The sequence below is a fragment of the Notolepis coatsorum genome (assembly GCF_963971535.1).
Source record: "Notolepis coatsorum genome assembly, chromosome: 6".
Classification (NCBI taxonomy): domain Eukaryota; kingdom Metazoa; phylum Chordata; class Actinopteri; order Aulopiformes; family Paralepididae; genus Notolepis; species Notolepis coatsorum.
Genome location: NC_140170.1, coordinates 171,797,492 through 171,813,226, shown reverse-complemented (window position 1 = coordinate 171,813,226; position 15,735 = coordinate 171,797,492). Strand labels below are relative to the sequence as shown.

At 46.1% G+C, this 15,735-nt stretch overlaps 1 protein-coding gene across 1 annotated transcript; it reads left to right on the top strand.

The window, feature by feature from the left end:
* Positions 1 to 2,137: 2,137 nt before the first annotated feature.
* Positions 2,138 to 15,717, top strand: LOC311229989 (uncharacterized protein). Its single transcript, XM_084316113.1, has 3 exons — positions 2,138 to 2,292; positions 5,871 to 6,233; positions 15,252 to 15,717. The coding sequence occupies exons 1-3, from the start codon at positions 2,155 to 2,157 to the stop codon at positions 15,354 to 15,356; spliced, it is 606 nt and encodes a 201-aa protein (XP_084172239.1). The 5' UTR covers positions 2,138 to 2,154; the 3' UTR covers positions 15,357 to 15,717.
* Positions 15,718 to 15,735: the final 18 nt, after the last annotated feature.

Sequence of the window (15,735 nt, the reverse complement as noted above, 5' to 3'; positions counted from 1 at the left end):
AGCCTCACAGCCAATAAAACTTAATTTACGATATACATATTTGTTCCTCTACCTGTTATGAAATGGGTAGAGCAGACATACGTATGATTTGACTTGGGGGCCAGGGTCTGCTTTGATCGACTCTCCCGTCTGAGTCTACATGTGCCCTCTTGATAGCCGCCAGCTATCCGTGATGCCTCAACTGGTATATAAAACTTTCGATTTGGATTTTTGATTATGTTATTACTAGTACAAAGCGTAACACAGCAGCTCTTTGGCATTGTGATGCACTGAAGAAAATTACCCTTGATTGTGTTTAATTTGCCGCTTTTCCGATCAGTTTCTGCACTAAATGAACCGTATGTACCCGGGGTGCATGTTTCCCCCACGCCGCGGCCGCAGTTGCCTAGCAACAACAGACCGGAAGTTGACTTCGAGAATGTATCGGAGGAGGCATGTGGTAGTTCTACACCCTCCCCAGGCCGATAGTGGGGCAATGCGCGCAACGACCAGGAAGGGAATTCTTCAGTCTGTTTCTGTGTAGATCAGACATCTAACCACAGGACTTTATGTTTACTTTTTGAATGGTTTAATGACAATAAATTGAATTGAACCTGTCTTAACTATCTTCCTCAGTCTGTTTGTATTCTTATTATTTTTCTCTGCTAAGTGTCTGAGGCTCAGACAGATACCAAGTTATCAAGATGGTGGCAGAGTGAAGAGACATCTCTCTCTAGTCTAGACAGTCGTCACTCACCTCAACAAAAGGAGGCCACATTAAGCCATTAGCGTTTGATAAGAGGGTCGGTCTGATTCAGATGTGTTTATTTGTCACATATTTCATACAGTGCAGCATAAATGAGTGAATTCATAATTTAATTACAATAGAACTAGCATTAAAAAAGAATGGCATAAGTAGCTCTAATTTTCAATACACTTATGACATTTAGAATAATCACATTGTGGGTGTTGCAAATTGGCAACAGAGACGATAATAAATATCACTAAGTTATAATATAATAATCACTGTCTGGATGTAGTGTCTGCAAAGTACCAGTCGAAACAATGATAAAGTAGCACCAAGTTATAATATAATAGTCACAGTATAATAATCACAGCATGGGTGTAGTGTGTGCAAAGTGGCAGGAGAAACAACAATAAATATCACTAAGTTATAATATAATAATTACAAAGTACCAGTCATAACAATGATTAAGTAGCACCAAGTTATAATACAATATTGCCGCAGTGAGTGGGCAGACAGGCAGCAGGCTGTTTGTTCGTGAGCCTCACTGCCTGGGGACAAACTGTCTGCTACCTGCTACCCTGCTGTTACCAGACAGCATCATCTGAAACCGCCCATAGTTGGGATGGTTGAGGTCTTTGATAATCCTGCAGGCTTTGCTGACACACACCGTCTGTTGTGTATGTCCTGGATGGAGAGAAGCTCACCTCCACTGATGCTCTGGCTGTTCGTACGACCCTCTGCGGTTGAGGGCAGGGCAGTTGTTCCCTGACACATAAAAAAGCATGTTAGCGGTGAAGCAGATGTGTTGGTTTGTATGTCTGTGTTAGGTGAACACTAGTGGGACTGTTTGGACAAGGAGAGATTGTTATATCAAGTCTTACAGGCTTTATATTTGGTTTTACACGCTGTTTTGTTTCTTAACTCACAGCTCCCATCTTGTTTGAACTTCAGGCACCAGTACACCCACTCACCCAGTGTAAACTGCTGGATGTGATGGAAACCTGCTGAGAAACATCTTCCTGTATAGCTTAGTTGTAACAAATGAAAATTAACCAGATATTCAAAATGTTATGGGAGGACGTACTTCTCTAATAATAATAGCCTAAAAGATAAATAAATAAATAAATAATAGTGTGCAAACTGTAGTAGGCTACTGTATAGTCCACAAATAAGGTACCACATAATCCAAAGCTTGCAATGACAATATTTTCCCACAAGATGGCAGATGTTTGAAAGTCTACACGACGCTGTGCATAGGGATTCATACTTGTTTTTGCACTGTACAGTAGTACTACAGAGTGGCTCCCCCTCTTTCATGGACCTTACTTTTCATGTGTCCGTCTGCAGCTCTGTCGCCAGGTCCTGCAGCACAGCACACATGCACTTGTTCCCAGAGCATATAGACTTGGACTACACAGCTGAACAACATGGACACGAATCCATCCATCTCTCTGTCGTTCCTCTACAGAAGTGACCCGTTTTACTCGATCTGTGCCTCTGATTTGATGACCGCCTCTCAAACTGTCAACAATAATTTCGTTAAGGAACAGAAGCAACTCGTGAAGGTAAAATACTTCCTTGTTGACGTTTCAAACTAGGCTACATTTCTTTATTCTATCTTCAAACACAATCGGTTGGTTATAAGTGACTTTTGAATACTGTTTTATGACCAGAATAATTCGTTTTAGAACTGTTCCCCCCACATGTTAAATGTTTCCAGTGGCCTATAATACATTTTTGGGGGGATGATATTATTAGCTTTATTTATTTATTTATAGTATTGGCGTTTTATGTAGAGTGACTTAATTTTAAGTGACTTAATCATTCAGTCAGGAAAGGAAAGTGTGTTTCTCTGGAATTCAGCCAGATAGCATACTACTCAGTTTAGCCTGAACATGATTAATTTGTAACAGTAGAAAGGTTTTTCAACTAATACAAATCTTGATATTGTAAAAAGTAAAATAAAATCTTTCTCAAGTCATTTCACAACTTGGGTGCCTCGTGGTTTCCCCCCCTCTGAATTTAGTTGAATTCTAAAATAATTGCGTCTGTCCTCAGCTTTCCGAGTTGACACCACAATGACACCAGGCCATTGTGTCTCCAACAAAAGCCGAGAGAAATGCCCCCTCGTTCTGCTCAGTGTACTTTGACGACGGCAGGGTGGTAAATCATTGGGGTTAAACATGATGTCTGCTGAGACACGGACTCAAAGTAGTGTGGCCATGGAAACGGCTGCGACCCGGTCAGTCATTTACAAGCCCAATAATGTCCTTCATGTTCTCCCCAGTGTTCAGAAGAGGACAATGTAAAGCTGAGGCAATATCACACAGAATGAAAACTATAGCCTACCAAAATAAATTAATCCAGGCCTCAGCTTTGATTTACCATGTCTGTCACATTAAAGGACCATAGTGGTCTTCTTGACGTGTGGGTTCCAAGTCATTCTTCTTAAAAGATCAGACCAGTCTTTTTGACATGAGCTCTTGATACAAGGACTAACACTAGACAACATGCTGTCATTCTCCAGTTGACTGACTGAGCTCTAGATACAAGGACTAACACTAGACCAACAAACAAGATTCTTGTACCGGATCTCCTCTCTGGTAAGCCAGAATACCCTGAAGACTCTAACAGGAGCACTCATTCAAGGGTACTACGACTATCCTTGCACCTCATGGTACCAAAGCACCTCAAAGGTGCTAAAAACAAGATTACAAACATCACAAAACAAACTGGTCAGACTACTGCTTGACCTTACTCCTAGAACCCACCTCACCCCTGCCCATTTTGACATCCTAGGATGGCTTAGAGTAGATGACAGAGTACAGCAACTTGCAATGGGCCTGGTCTACAAGATACACTACACCACGAAGATACCCATGTACATGTCAAAATACTTCCCAAAGGTCAGTGAATTCCACGATCACAACACCAGAGGGAGCTCCACAAATCATGTTAAACCCAGATTCGGCTCAAACAAGGGACTAAACACGTTTAGCAATTATGCCACATCAATGTGGAACGCCCTACCCACAGCCGTAAAATAATGTGAATCCCTACCCACCTTCAAAACCGCTCTCAAAGAGCACCTACGGGAGGCTGCAATTGGAAACTGGCCCCTGTAAATGTCCAAACCCAACCCCCTCCAATGTAGTTTCTTCCCCCTTGAATGTATACATTTCTTTTATCTGTCTCTTAAACAGTACTGTATATTTGTATGTTGTGTATGTCATAAATGTCATGATATATATGTATATCTGTATGTCATAAATGTCTGGATGAATTGAAAATGGGGGACCCTGATGTAAAAAAGGCGAAAGTATTTCTCTGGTCTGCATCCCCTTAACAATTGTGTGTATTGAGCCGTACTGTATTGTACCCATTCTGCAATCTGTTAATACCATTTTCAATCAATCAATCCGACAACATGCTGTCATTCTCTAGTTGACTGACTGAGCTCTAGATACAAGGACTAACACTCTGTAGATACCTTTAACCACCTCTCCTCCTGTGGTCGTCTCTAGAGACCTTTAACCACCTCTCCTGTGGTCGTCTGTAGAGACCTTTAACCACCTCTCCTGTGGTCGTCTGTAGAGACCTTTAACCACCTCTCCTCCTGTGGTCGTCTCTAGAGACCTTTAACCACCTCTCCTGTGGTCGTCTCTAGAGACCTTTAACCACCTCTCCTCCTGTGGTCGTCTCTAGAGACCTTTAACCACCTCTCCTCCTGTGGTCGTCTCTAGAGACCTTTAACCACCTCTCCTCCTGTGGTCGTCTCTAGAGACCTTTAACCACCTCTCCTCCTGTGGTCGTCTCTAGAGACCTTTAACCACCTCTCCTGTGGTCGTCACTAGAGACCTTTAACCACCTCTCCTCCTGTGGTCGTCACTAGAGACCTTTAACCACCTCTCCTCCTGTGGTCGTCTCTAGAGACCTTTAACCACCTCTCCTGTGGTCGTCTCTAGAGACCTTTAACCACCTCTCCTCCTGTGGTCGTCTCTAGAGACCTTTAACCACCTCTCCTCCTGTGGTCGTCTCTAGAGACCTTTAACCACCTCTCCTCCTGTGGTCGTCTCTAGAGACCTTTAACCACCTCTCCTCCTGTGGTCGTCTGTAGAGACCTTTAACCACCTCTCCTCCTGTGGTCGTCTCTAGAGACATTTAACCACCTCTCCTCCTGTGGTCGTCTCTAGAGACCTTTAACCACCTCTCCTCCTGTGGTCGTCTCTAGAGACCTTTAACCACCTCTCCTCCTGTGGTCGTCTCTAGAGACCTTTAACCACCTCTCCTGTGGTCGTCACTAGAGACCTTTAACCACCTCTCCTCCTGTGGTCGTCACTAGAGACCTTTAACCACCTCTCCTCCTGTGGTCGTCTCTAGAGACCTTTAACCACCTCTCCTGTGGTCGTCTCTAGAGACCTTTAACCACCTCTCCTCCTGTGGTCGTCTGTAGAGACCTTTAACCACCTCTCCTGTGGTCGTCTCATAGAGACCTTTAACCACCTCTCCTCCTGTGGTCGTCTCTAGAGACCTTTAACCACCTCTCCTGTGGTCGTCTCTAGAGACCTTTAACCACCTCTCCTCCTGTGGTCGTCTCTAGAGACCTTTAACCACCTCTCCTGTGGTCGTCTCTAGAGACCTTTAACCACCTCTCCTGTGGTCGTCTCTAGAGACCTTTAACCACCTCTCCTCCTGTGGTCGTCTCTAGAGACCTTTAACCACCTCTCCTGTGGTCGTCTGTAGAGACCTTTAACCACCTGTCCTCCTGTGGTCGTCTCTAGAGACCTTTAACCACCTCTCCTCCTGTGGTCGTCTCTAGAGACCTTTAACCACCTCTCCTCCTGTGGTCGTCTCTAGAGACCTTTAACCACCTCTCCTCCTGTGGTCGTCTCTAGAGACCTTTAACCACCTCTCCTGTGGTCGTCTCTAGAGACCTTTAACCACCTCTCCTCCTGTGGTCGTCTCTAGAGACCTTTAACCACCTCTCCTGTGGTCGTCTCTAGAGACCTTTAACCACCTCTCCTCCTGTGGTCGTCTCTAGAGACCTTTAACCACCTCTCCTGTGGTCGTCTCTAGAGACCTTTAACCACCTCTCCTCCTGTGGTCGTCTCTAGAGACCTTTAACCACCTCTCCTGTCTGCAGGCCCTGCGGATGCTGGAGCAACAGAGGCAGATCCGTATGCGTCAGCTGAGTGAGGAGCGGAGGACCTTCGCCTTCCTCATGAACAAGAAACTGGGTCTGCGAGGCGCCGGCAGGCCCCACACCGCACCGCTCTACTCCTCCTCCTCCTCCTCCGTCCTCCCGTCCATCAGGGGCCCTCGGTCCGCCCCCGCTGCCCTCTCCAGCCGCACCGCTGCGGGGAGCCAAAGCAGTGGCGGCGCCAAGGAGGGCCGGGCCCTTAACGTCCGGGAGACGGGTGTCACGTCCGAGATGTCCTCCTCCCAGTCCTCGCCGAGGATGTTGACCTTACAGAAGAAGAACGTGAGGGATACACAGGACAGGGTGGTGAGCACAGCGAGAACCTATACTGACCTACATTACTAACCTGAAGGAGTGGACGGTAACACATCACTAACCCTGTAGGAGTGGACGGTAACACATCACTAACCTGTAGGAGTGGACGGTAACACATCACTAACCTGTAGGAGTGGACGGTAACACATCACTAACCCTGTAGGAGTGGACGGTAACACATCACTAACCCGTAGGAGTGGACGGTAACACATCACTAACCCGTAGGAGTGGACGGTAACACATCACTAACCCGTAGGAGTGGACGGTAACACATCACTAACCCGTAGGAGTGGACGGTAACACATCACTAACCTGTAGGAGTGGACGGTAACACATCACCACTAACCTGTAGGAGTGGACGGTAACACATCACTAACCTGTAGGAGTGGACGGTAACACATCACTAACCCGTAGGAGTGGACGGTAACACATCACTAACCCGTAGGAGTGGACGGTAACACATCACTAACCTGTAGGAGCGGACGGTAACACATCACTAACCCGTAGGAGTGGACGGTAACACATCACTAACCTGTAGGAGTGGACGGTAACACAGCAATAACCCGTAGGAGTGGACGGTAACACATCACTAACCCGTAGGAGTGGACGGTAACACATCACTAACCCGTAGGAGTGGACGGTAACACGTCACTAACCCGTAGGAGTGGACGGTAACACATCACTAACCCGTAGGAGTGGACGGTAACACATCACTAACCCGTAGGAGTGGACGGTAACACGTCACTAACCCGTAGGAGTGGACGGTAACACATCACTAACCCGTAGGAGTGGACGGTAACACATCACTAACCCGTAGGAGTGGACGGTAACACATCACTAACCTGTAGGAGCGGACGGTAACACATCACTAACCCGTAGGAGTGGACGGTAACACATCACTAACCCGTAGGAGTGGACGGTAACACATCACTAACCTGTAGGAGTGGACGGTAACACATCACTAACCCGTAGGAGTGGACGGTAACACATCACTAACCCGTAGGAGTGGCCGGTAACACATCACTAACCTGTAGGAGTGGACGGTAACACATCACTAACCCGTAGGAGTGGACGGTAACACATCACTAACCCTGTAGGAGTGGACGGTAACACATCACTAACCCGTAGGAGTGGACGGTAACACATCACTAACCCTGTAGGAGTGGACGGTAACACATCACTAACCTGTAGGAGTGGACGGTAACACATCACTAACCCGTAGGAGTGGACGGTAACACATCACTAACCTGTAGGAGTGGACGGTAACACATCACTAACCCTGTAGGAGTGGACGGTAACACATCAGTAACCTGTAGGAGTGGACGGTAACACATCACTAACCCTGTATGAGTGGACGGTAACACATCACTAACCTGTAGGAGTGGACGGTAACACATCACTAACCCTGTAGGAGTGGATGGCAACACATCACTAACCCGTAGGAGTGGACGGTAACACATCACTAACCCGTAGGAGTGGACGGTAACACATCAATAACCTGTAGGAGTGGACGGTAACACATCACTAACCCGTAGGAGTGGACGGTAACACATCACTAACCTGAAGGAGTGGACGGTAACACATCACTAACCCGTAGGAGTGGACGGTAACACATCACTAACCTGTAGGAGTGGACGGTAACACATCACTAACCTGTAGGAGTGGACGGTAACACATCACTAACCTGTAGGAGTGGACGGTAACACATCACTAACCTGTAGGAGTGGACGGTAACACATCACTAACCCGTAGGAGTGGACGGTAACACACAACTAACCTGTAGGAGTGGCCGGTAACACATCACTAACCTGTAGGAGTGGACGGTAACACACAACTAACCTGTAGGCGTGGACGGTAACACATCACTAACCTGTAGGAGTGGACGGTAACACATCACTAACCTGTAGGAGTGGACGGTAACACATCACTAACCTGTAGGAGTGGACGGTAACAAATCACTAACCTGTAGGAGTGGACGGTAACACATCACTAACCTGTAGGAGTGGACGGTAACACATCACTAACCCGTAGGAGTGGACGGTAACACATCACTAACCTGTAGGAGTGGACGGTAACACATCACTAACCCGTAGGAGTGGACGGTAACACATCACTAACCTGTAGGAGTGGACGGTAACACATCACTAACCTGTAGGAGTGGACGGTAACACATCACTAACCCGTAGGAGTGGACGGTAACACATCACTAACCCTGTAGGAGTGGACGGTAACACATCACTGACCCGTAGGAGTGGACGGTAACACATCACTAACCGTAGGAGCGGACGGTAACACATCACTAACCTGTAGGAGTGGACGGTAACACATCACTAACCGTAGGAGCGGACGGTAACACAGCACTAACCCGTAGGAGTGGACGGTAACACATCACTAACCTGTAGGAGTGGACGGTAACACATCACTAACCTGTAGGAGTGGACGGTAACACATCACTAACCTGTAGGAGTGGACGGTAACACATCACTAACCCGTAGGAGTGGACGGTAACACATCACTAACCCGTAGGAGTGGACGGTTACACATCACTAACCCGTAGGAGTGGACGGTAACACATCACTAACCCGTAGGAGTGGACGGTAACACATCACTAACCTGTAGGAGTGGACGGTAACACATCACTAACCCGTAGGAGTGGACGGTAACACATCACTAACCTGTAGGAGTGGACGGTAACACATCACTAACCTGTAGGAGTGGACGGTAACACATCACTAACCTGTAGGAGTGGACGGTAACAAATCACTAACCTGTAGGAGTGGACGGTAACACATCACTAACCTGTAGGAGTGGACGGTAACACATCACTAACCCGTAGGAGTGGACGGTAACACATCACTAACCTGTAGGAGTGGACGGTAACACATCACTAACCCGTAGGAGTGGACGGTAACACATCACTAACCCGTAGGAGTGGACGGTAACACATCACTAACCTGTAGGAGTGGACGGTAACACATCACTAACCTGTAGGAGTGGACGGTAACACATCACTAACCCGTAGGAGTGGACGGTAACACATCACTAACCTGTAGGAGTGGACGGTAACACATCACTAACCCGTAGGAGTGGACGGTAACACATCACTAAGCCTGTAGGAGTGGACGGTAACACATCACTAACCTGTAGGAGCGGACGGTAACACATCACTAACCCGTAGGAGTGGACGGTAACACATCACTAACCGTAGGAGCGGACGGTAACACAGCACTAACCCGTAGGAGTGGACGGTAACACATCACTAACCTGTAGGAGTGGACGGTAACACATCACTAACCTGTAGGAGTGGACGGTAACACATCACTAACCCGTAAGAGTGGACGGTTACACATCACTAACCCGTAGGAGTGGACGGTAACACATCACTAACCCGTAGGAGTGGACGGTAACACATCACTAACCTGTAGGAGTGGACGGTAACACATCACTAACCTGTAGGAGTGGACGGTAACACATCACTAACCCGTAGGAGTGGACGGTAACACATCACTAACCCGTAGGAGTGGACGGTAACACATCACTAACCCGTAGGAGTGGACGGTAACACATCACTATAACCTGTAGGAGTGGACGGTAACACATCACTAACCCGTAGGAGTGGACGGTAACACATCACTAACCCTGTAGGAGTGGACGGTAACACATCACTAACCCGTAGGAGTGGACGGTAACACATCACTAACCTGTAGGAGTGGCCGGTAACACATCACAAACCCGTAGGAGTGGACGGTAACACAGCACTAACCCGTAGGAGTGGACGGTAACACATCACTAACCCGTAGGAGTGGACGGTAACACATCACTAACCTGTAGGAGTGGCCGGTAACACATCACTAACCCGTAGGAGTGGACGGTAACACATCACTAACCTGTAGGAGTGAACGGTAACACATCACTAACCCGTAGGAGTGGACGGTAACACATCACTAACCTGTAGGAGTGGACGGTAACACATCACTAACCTGTAGGAGTGGCCGGTAACACAGCACTAACCTGTAGGAGTGAACGGTAACACATCACTAACCCGTAGGAGTGGACGGTAACACATCACTAACCTGTAGGAGTGGACGGTAACACATCACTAACCTGTAGGAGTGGACGGTAACACATCACTAACCTGTAGGAGTGGACGGTAACACATCACTAACCTGTAGGAGTGGACGGTAACACATCACTAACCTGTAGGAGTGGACGGTAACACATCACTAACCTGTAGGAGTGGACGGTAACACATCACTAACCTGTAGGAGTGGACGGTAACACATCACTAACCTGTAGGAGTGAACGGTAACACAGCACTAACCCGTAGGAGTGGACGGTAACACATCACTAACCTGTAGGCGTGGACGGTAACACATCACTAACCTGTAGGAGTGGACGGTAACACATCACTAACCTGTAGGAGTGGACGGTAACACATCAGTAACCTGTAGGAGTGGACGGTAACACATCACTAACCCGTAGGAGTGGACGGTAACACATCACTAACCCGTAGGAGTGGACGGTAACACATCACTAACCCTGAAGGAGTGGACGGTAACACATCACTAACCCTGAAGGAGTGGACGGTAACACATCACTAACCCGTAGGAGTGGACGGTAACACATCACTAACCCGTAGGCGTGGACGGTAACACATCACTAACCCGTAGGAGTGGATGGTAACACATCACTAACCCTGTAGGAGTGGACGGTAACACATCACTAACCTGTAGGAGTGGACGGTAACACAGCACTAACCCGTAGGAGTGGACGGTAACACATCACTAACCCGTAGGAGTGGACGGTAACACATCACTAACCCGTAGGAGTGGACGGTAACACATCACTAACCTGTAAGAGTGGACGGTAACACATCACTAACCCGTAGGAGTGGACGGTAACACATCACTAACCCTGTAGGAGTGGACGGTAACACATCACTAACCCGTAGGAGTGGACGGTAACACATCACTAACCTGTAGGAGTGGACGGTAACACATCACTAACCCGTAGGAGTGGACGGTAACACATCACTAACCCGTAGGAGTGGACGGTAACACATCACTAACCCTGTAGGAGTGGACGGTAACACATCACTAACCCGTAGGAGTGGACGGTAACACATCACTAACCCGTAGGAGTGGACGGTAACACATCACTAACCCTGTAGGAGTGGACGGTAACACATCACTAACCTGTAGGAGTGGACGGTAACACATCACTAACCCTGTAGGAGTGGACGGTAACTAGGCTTGCCGTGGTAGTCGGTGATACCGTTGTTATGGTGTTCAGGCTCCACAGAGTACATTGTTTTTTTTTGCTAGTTGACGTGTAGGAGGCAACTATCGACAAGTCATCGATTTTTTAAGATTCTGATGTAGATCAATCAGCTTAAAAAAAACGCACTACAGTTTATTATGTTATATGGCTTAATTCACCACACAAAAAAAATCTTAATCTTCAATGCACAAGGTACAGGCTTTTTTCATTCCTTGTTATAGGGGAGCCCCTAGTGGTAACAAGTGGAACAGCAACCTCCATTATTTCCACAGTGCGAGTCTAAACTGACGCCTTGTTATTTCAATTTCATTTTCAATTTCAAAATTAGAACACTACACTCTCCCATTTGGAAAAGAGTACTTTTTATTTATTTATTTAGAACGTTTTGAATATGCTATTATTTTGGCAAACAGTCGGTTGTTTAGTCGATACATTATCACATCCTATTAAGTTCACATTTTGAGGTATTTCCATTTTATACAAAATGTAAACCCATGAAAGTCACCAAAATGTACAAAAATGGCATGTTAACTTCCTGTATCTCACTTGTTTTCTTAAAGGTGTTGCCATTGTGTTATAATATAGTATCAGAGGAAGAACTGCTCTTCTATTTGATTGATCGATTGAAAACTTTATTAACAGATTGCAGAATGGATACAATACAGTACGGCTCAATACACACAATTGTTAAGGACATGCAGACCAGAGAAATACTTTCGTCTTGTTTACATCAGGGTCCCCCATTTTCAATTCATCAGGACATATATGACATACATGACATACAGATAGACAGTACTGCTACTGTACATCTATACATTTATGACATACCAGATTTGCAAATACAATACTGTTTGTGATACAAAAAAGAGTCCAGAAAAGGGAGTATATACATTTGACGTAAAAACTGTACATTGGAGGAGGTTGGGTGGGGTTGTGTGGGGGGGGGTTGGCATAGGCGGCGGATGGGCTTCATGTCGAGGTAGGCTGTATCGGGAACGGCCCTCGCGCGCAGCGCGATAAAAATTTGACCTTTTATTTTTGGTTGCACGCAGTCGCAAACTGTCCAGGTTCTGATTTCATATACACACACACTACTATAGGCTATACTACAGCGAGCCCCACTCATTTATATATAGTGCAAATTAAGTGTTCAAATGAAGGCATCCAATAATATATGAACCATTGTCTTACCTTAATGCAGATAAATGCGACGTTTCGTATTGGTGAGAATTGAATCACAAGTTGCAATGAAGTGAAAGTTTTTCGTAATTTAGATCTCATCATGCTTTGAAAACAATGTACATACAGTAGCTCTAAAAAGTTTCCACGATTTGATGAACTCGGACTCTCATCATGTCCTCTTAGAGCAAGCCCTTGTTTGCCAAGATAACATACAACATACAGCCTCAGGTGATCGCTAGTTATGCCTCTCCTCGCTTCTCTACAAAGCGATCGGCGGGCCGGGCTGAAATTCAGAACACAGATGTTTGCTTTACTCTGCCTGCGGGATCAGATTCAGGATGATCATGTGAATGATGTGATTGGCCACATTATTTAACCTGAGCCTATGCGTGATTGGTTACTGCCTGTATACCTGGAATGTTAAACGCTGCCGATTGACACCTTCGTCGTTGTCACCTCGGCCAGCGAGCCGGCTGCAGCACAAGACACACACTAGCCAGCAGCCTGCGCATATATATTATATACATTTCAAGATTCCGAGCATAATATTCTGAGTAGGCATAGCCGCCCCTAGCCTTAATATACGCGCCGCCTATGGGGGTTGGGTAGGGAGGGGTTGGGGGGGGGAACACTGTACAACTGTACAAGCAAAACTGTACATTGGGATATTGACAACCATACTAGGTCATTTACATTGGAGGGGGTTGGGGGGGGGGGGGACACTGTACAAACAAGCAAAACTGTACATTGGAATATTGACAAAACCATACTAGGTAAATTACTGTACATTGGAGGGGGTTGGGTTAGGACATTTACAGGGGCCAGTTTCGAATTGCAGTCTCCCGTAGGTGTTCCTTGAGAGTGGTTTTGAAAGTGGGTAGTGATTCACATTCCTTTACAGCTTTGGGTAGGGCGTTCCACATTGATGTGGCATAATTGCGAAACGTGTTTAGTCCCTTGCTTGAGCCAAATCTGGGTTTAACATGATTTGTGGAGCTCCCTCTGGTGTTGTGATCGTGGTATTCACTGACCTTTGGGAAGTATTTTGACATGTACATGGATACCTTGGTCGTGTAGTGTATCTTGTAGACCAGGCCCATTGCAAGTTGCTGTACTCTGTCGTCTACTCTAAGCCATCCTAGGTTGTCAAAGTTGTCTACCTTTTTAGATACCATATTAAAGGTGCAGTTCACCCAGAATAATCCATAATAGTTTTTAATGAAACTGTTCACGATGAGGTATGTGGACTATCTTTAATGATTTCTATAAAGAGAATCAGCAAACAATGACTACCACATTTTTCAGTAGGCTAAGAATTCCGGAAAATTATTTTACTTTCTTTTTGTATCAAGACAAGAATGATAAAAACAATGGTATTGTCGTTTAAAATAAAATGTAATGCACCAGTAAGCTTCTGGAAGACATGAAGACATGAAGAATTACACTGAACAAGACTACTTTGGTAGTACTTTGATACCACCGTAAATGTCCAAACCCCCCCACCCCCACCCCCTCCTAATAGACAGTCTCCTCCCCACCGCATGTATATATTCTCTCCCCACCGTATGTATATTTCTCCCCCACCCACCCACCCCCTCCTAATGTACATGTCTCCTCCCCACCGTATGTATATATTCTCTCCCCACCGTATGTATATTTCTCCCCCACCCACCCACCCCCTCCTAATGTACAGTCCCCTCCCCATCCATCATATGTATATACTCTGTCAGGATCTATGGGTTAACAGTACTGTATATTTGCATATCGTATATGTCACAAATGTAACAGTACTAAATACCTGTATGTCATGTATGTCCCTATGCCATAAATGTCATGTATGTTGTGTATGTCATAAATGTCACTATGAATTGAAAATGGGGGACCCTGCCTGATGTAAACAAGACAAACGTCTTTCTCTGGTCTGCATCCCCTTAACAATTGTGTGTATTGAGCTGTACTGTATTGTACCCATTCTGCATTCTGTTAAATAAAGTTTTCATTCATTCACCCAAGTAAGCATATTTAATATGGAATACTCAAATACTGACTTTTCATAGAGGACTTTCACTTTCACCAGGACCCTGTGCTATGAGGGTATCTATCTATTTTCACAGAAGTTAAGCCTTTTCACACCACTGCTAACATTACCATGAAATGTACCAAGGCTGTGGTCTTGAATTAATGGTCGACAAAATTACATTTTGTGCCACATCTGAAGGCATCAGACTAAGGCTTCCTGGTGAGAGATGACAATAATAGTTTTTTCAATTGGTCTCTCTCTCCTCTCCTCTCCCCCCTCCTCTCTCTCCTTTTCTATCCTCTCCCTCCATCACTCTCTCTTTCCCTCGATCTCTCCCTGCTCTCTTTTTCTCCCCTTCTTTCCCTAACCTGCTCTTTTCTCCCCTTCTCTCTCTCTTCTTCCCTGCTCCCCCCCTCTCTCCCTCCCTCTCTCTCTCCCTGCTCTCCCCCCTCCCCCCTCTCTCTCTCTCTCTCTCTCTCTCTCTCTCTCTCTCTCTCTCTCTCTCTCTCTCTCTCTCTCTCTCTCAGGGGTCTGTGGCAGGTCAGACATGTTGTCGGTGTGGACACCCCACCAAGAGGCTGTTGTCCAGAAGACAGAGTTGTCCTTCTATATTACAGGAGCCCCCCTCCTGACCTCCAGAAGACAGAGTTGTCCTTCTATATTACAGAAGCCCCCCTCCTGAGCTCCAGAACCTTCAATTACTGTATATACTTCAAACCATGACCTCCTTTCACTGGCTGATATTAAGTGCAATATACCTGAGCTGACACAAGAGGGCGATAGGCTTCTTCATGATCATTGAACTGCACAGATTCATGCTGGCTACCTGTTGTTGTGATGCTTTTGTTTTGAGTTTATTGTGTTCAAATTACGTTTAGTGTGTAAAGGAGTGTTTTTGTTACATGTAGAATGCAATTCTATACTGCTTTGTCCATTCATATAATACTTGTATTAGAATTGTGTATCGGCTAAGACGAATGTCAGAAAAATAATACACATGTTTTATCATTT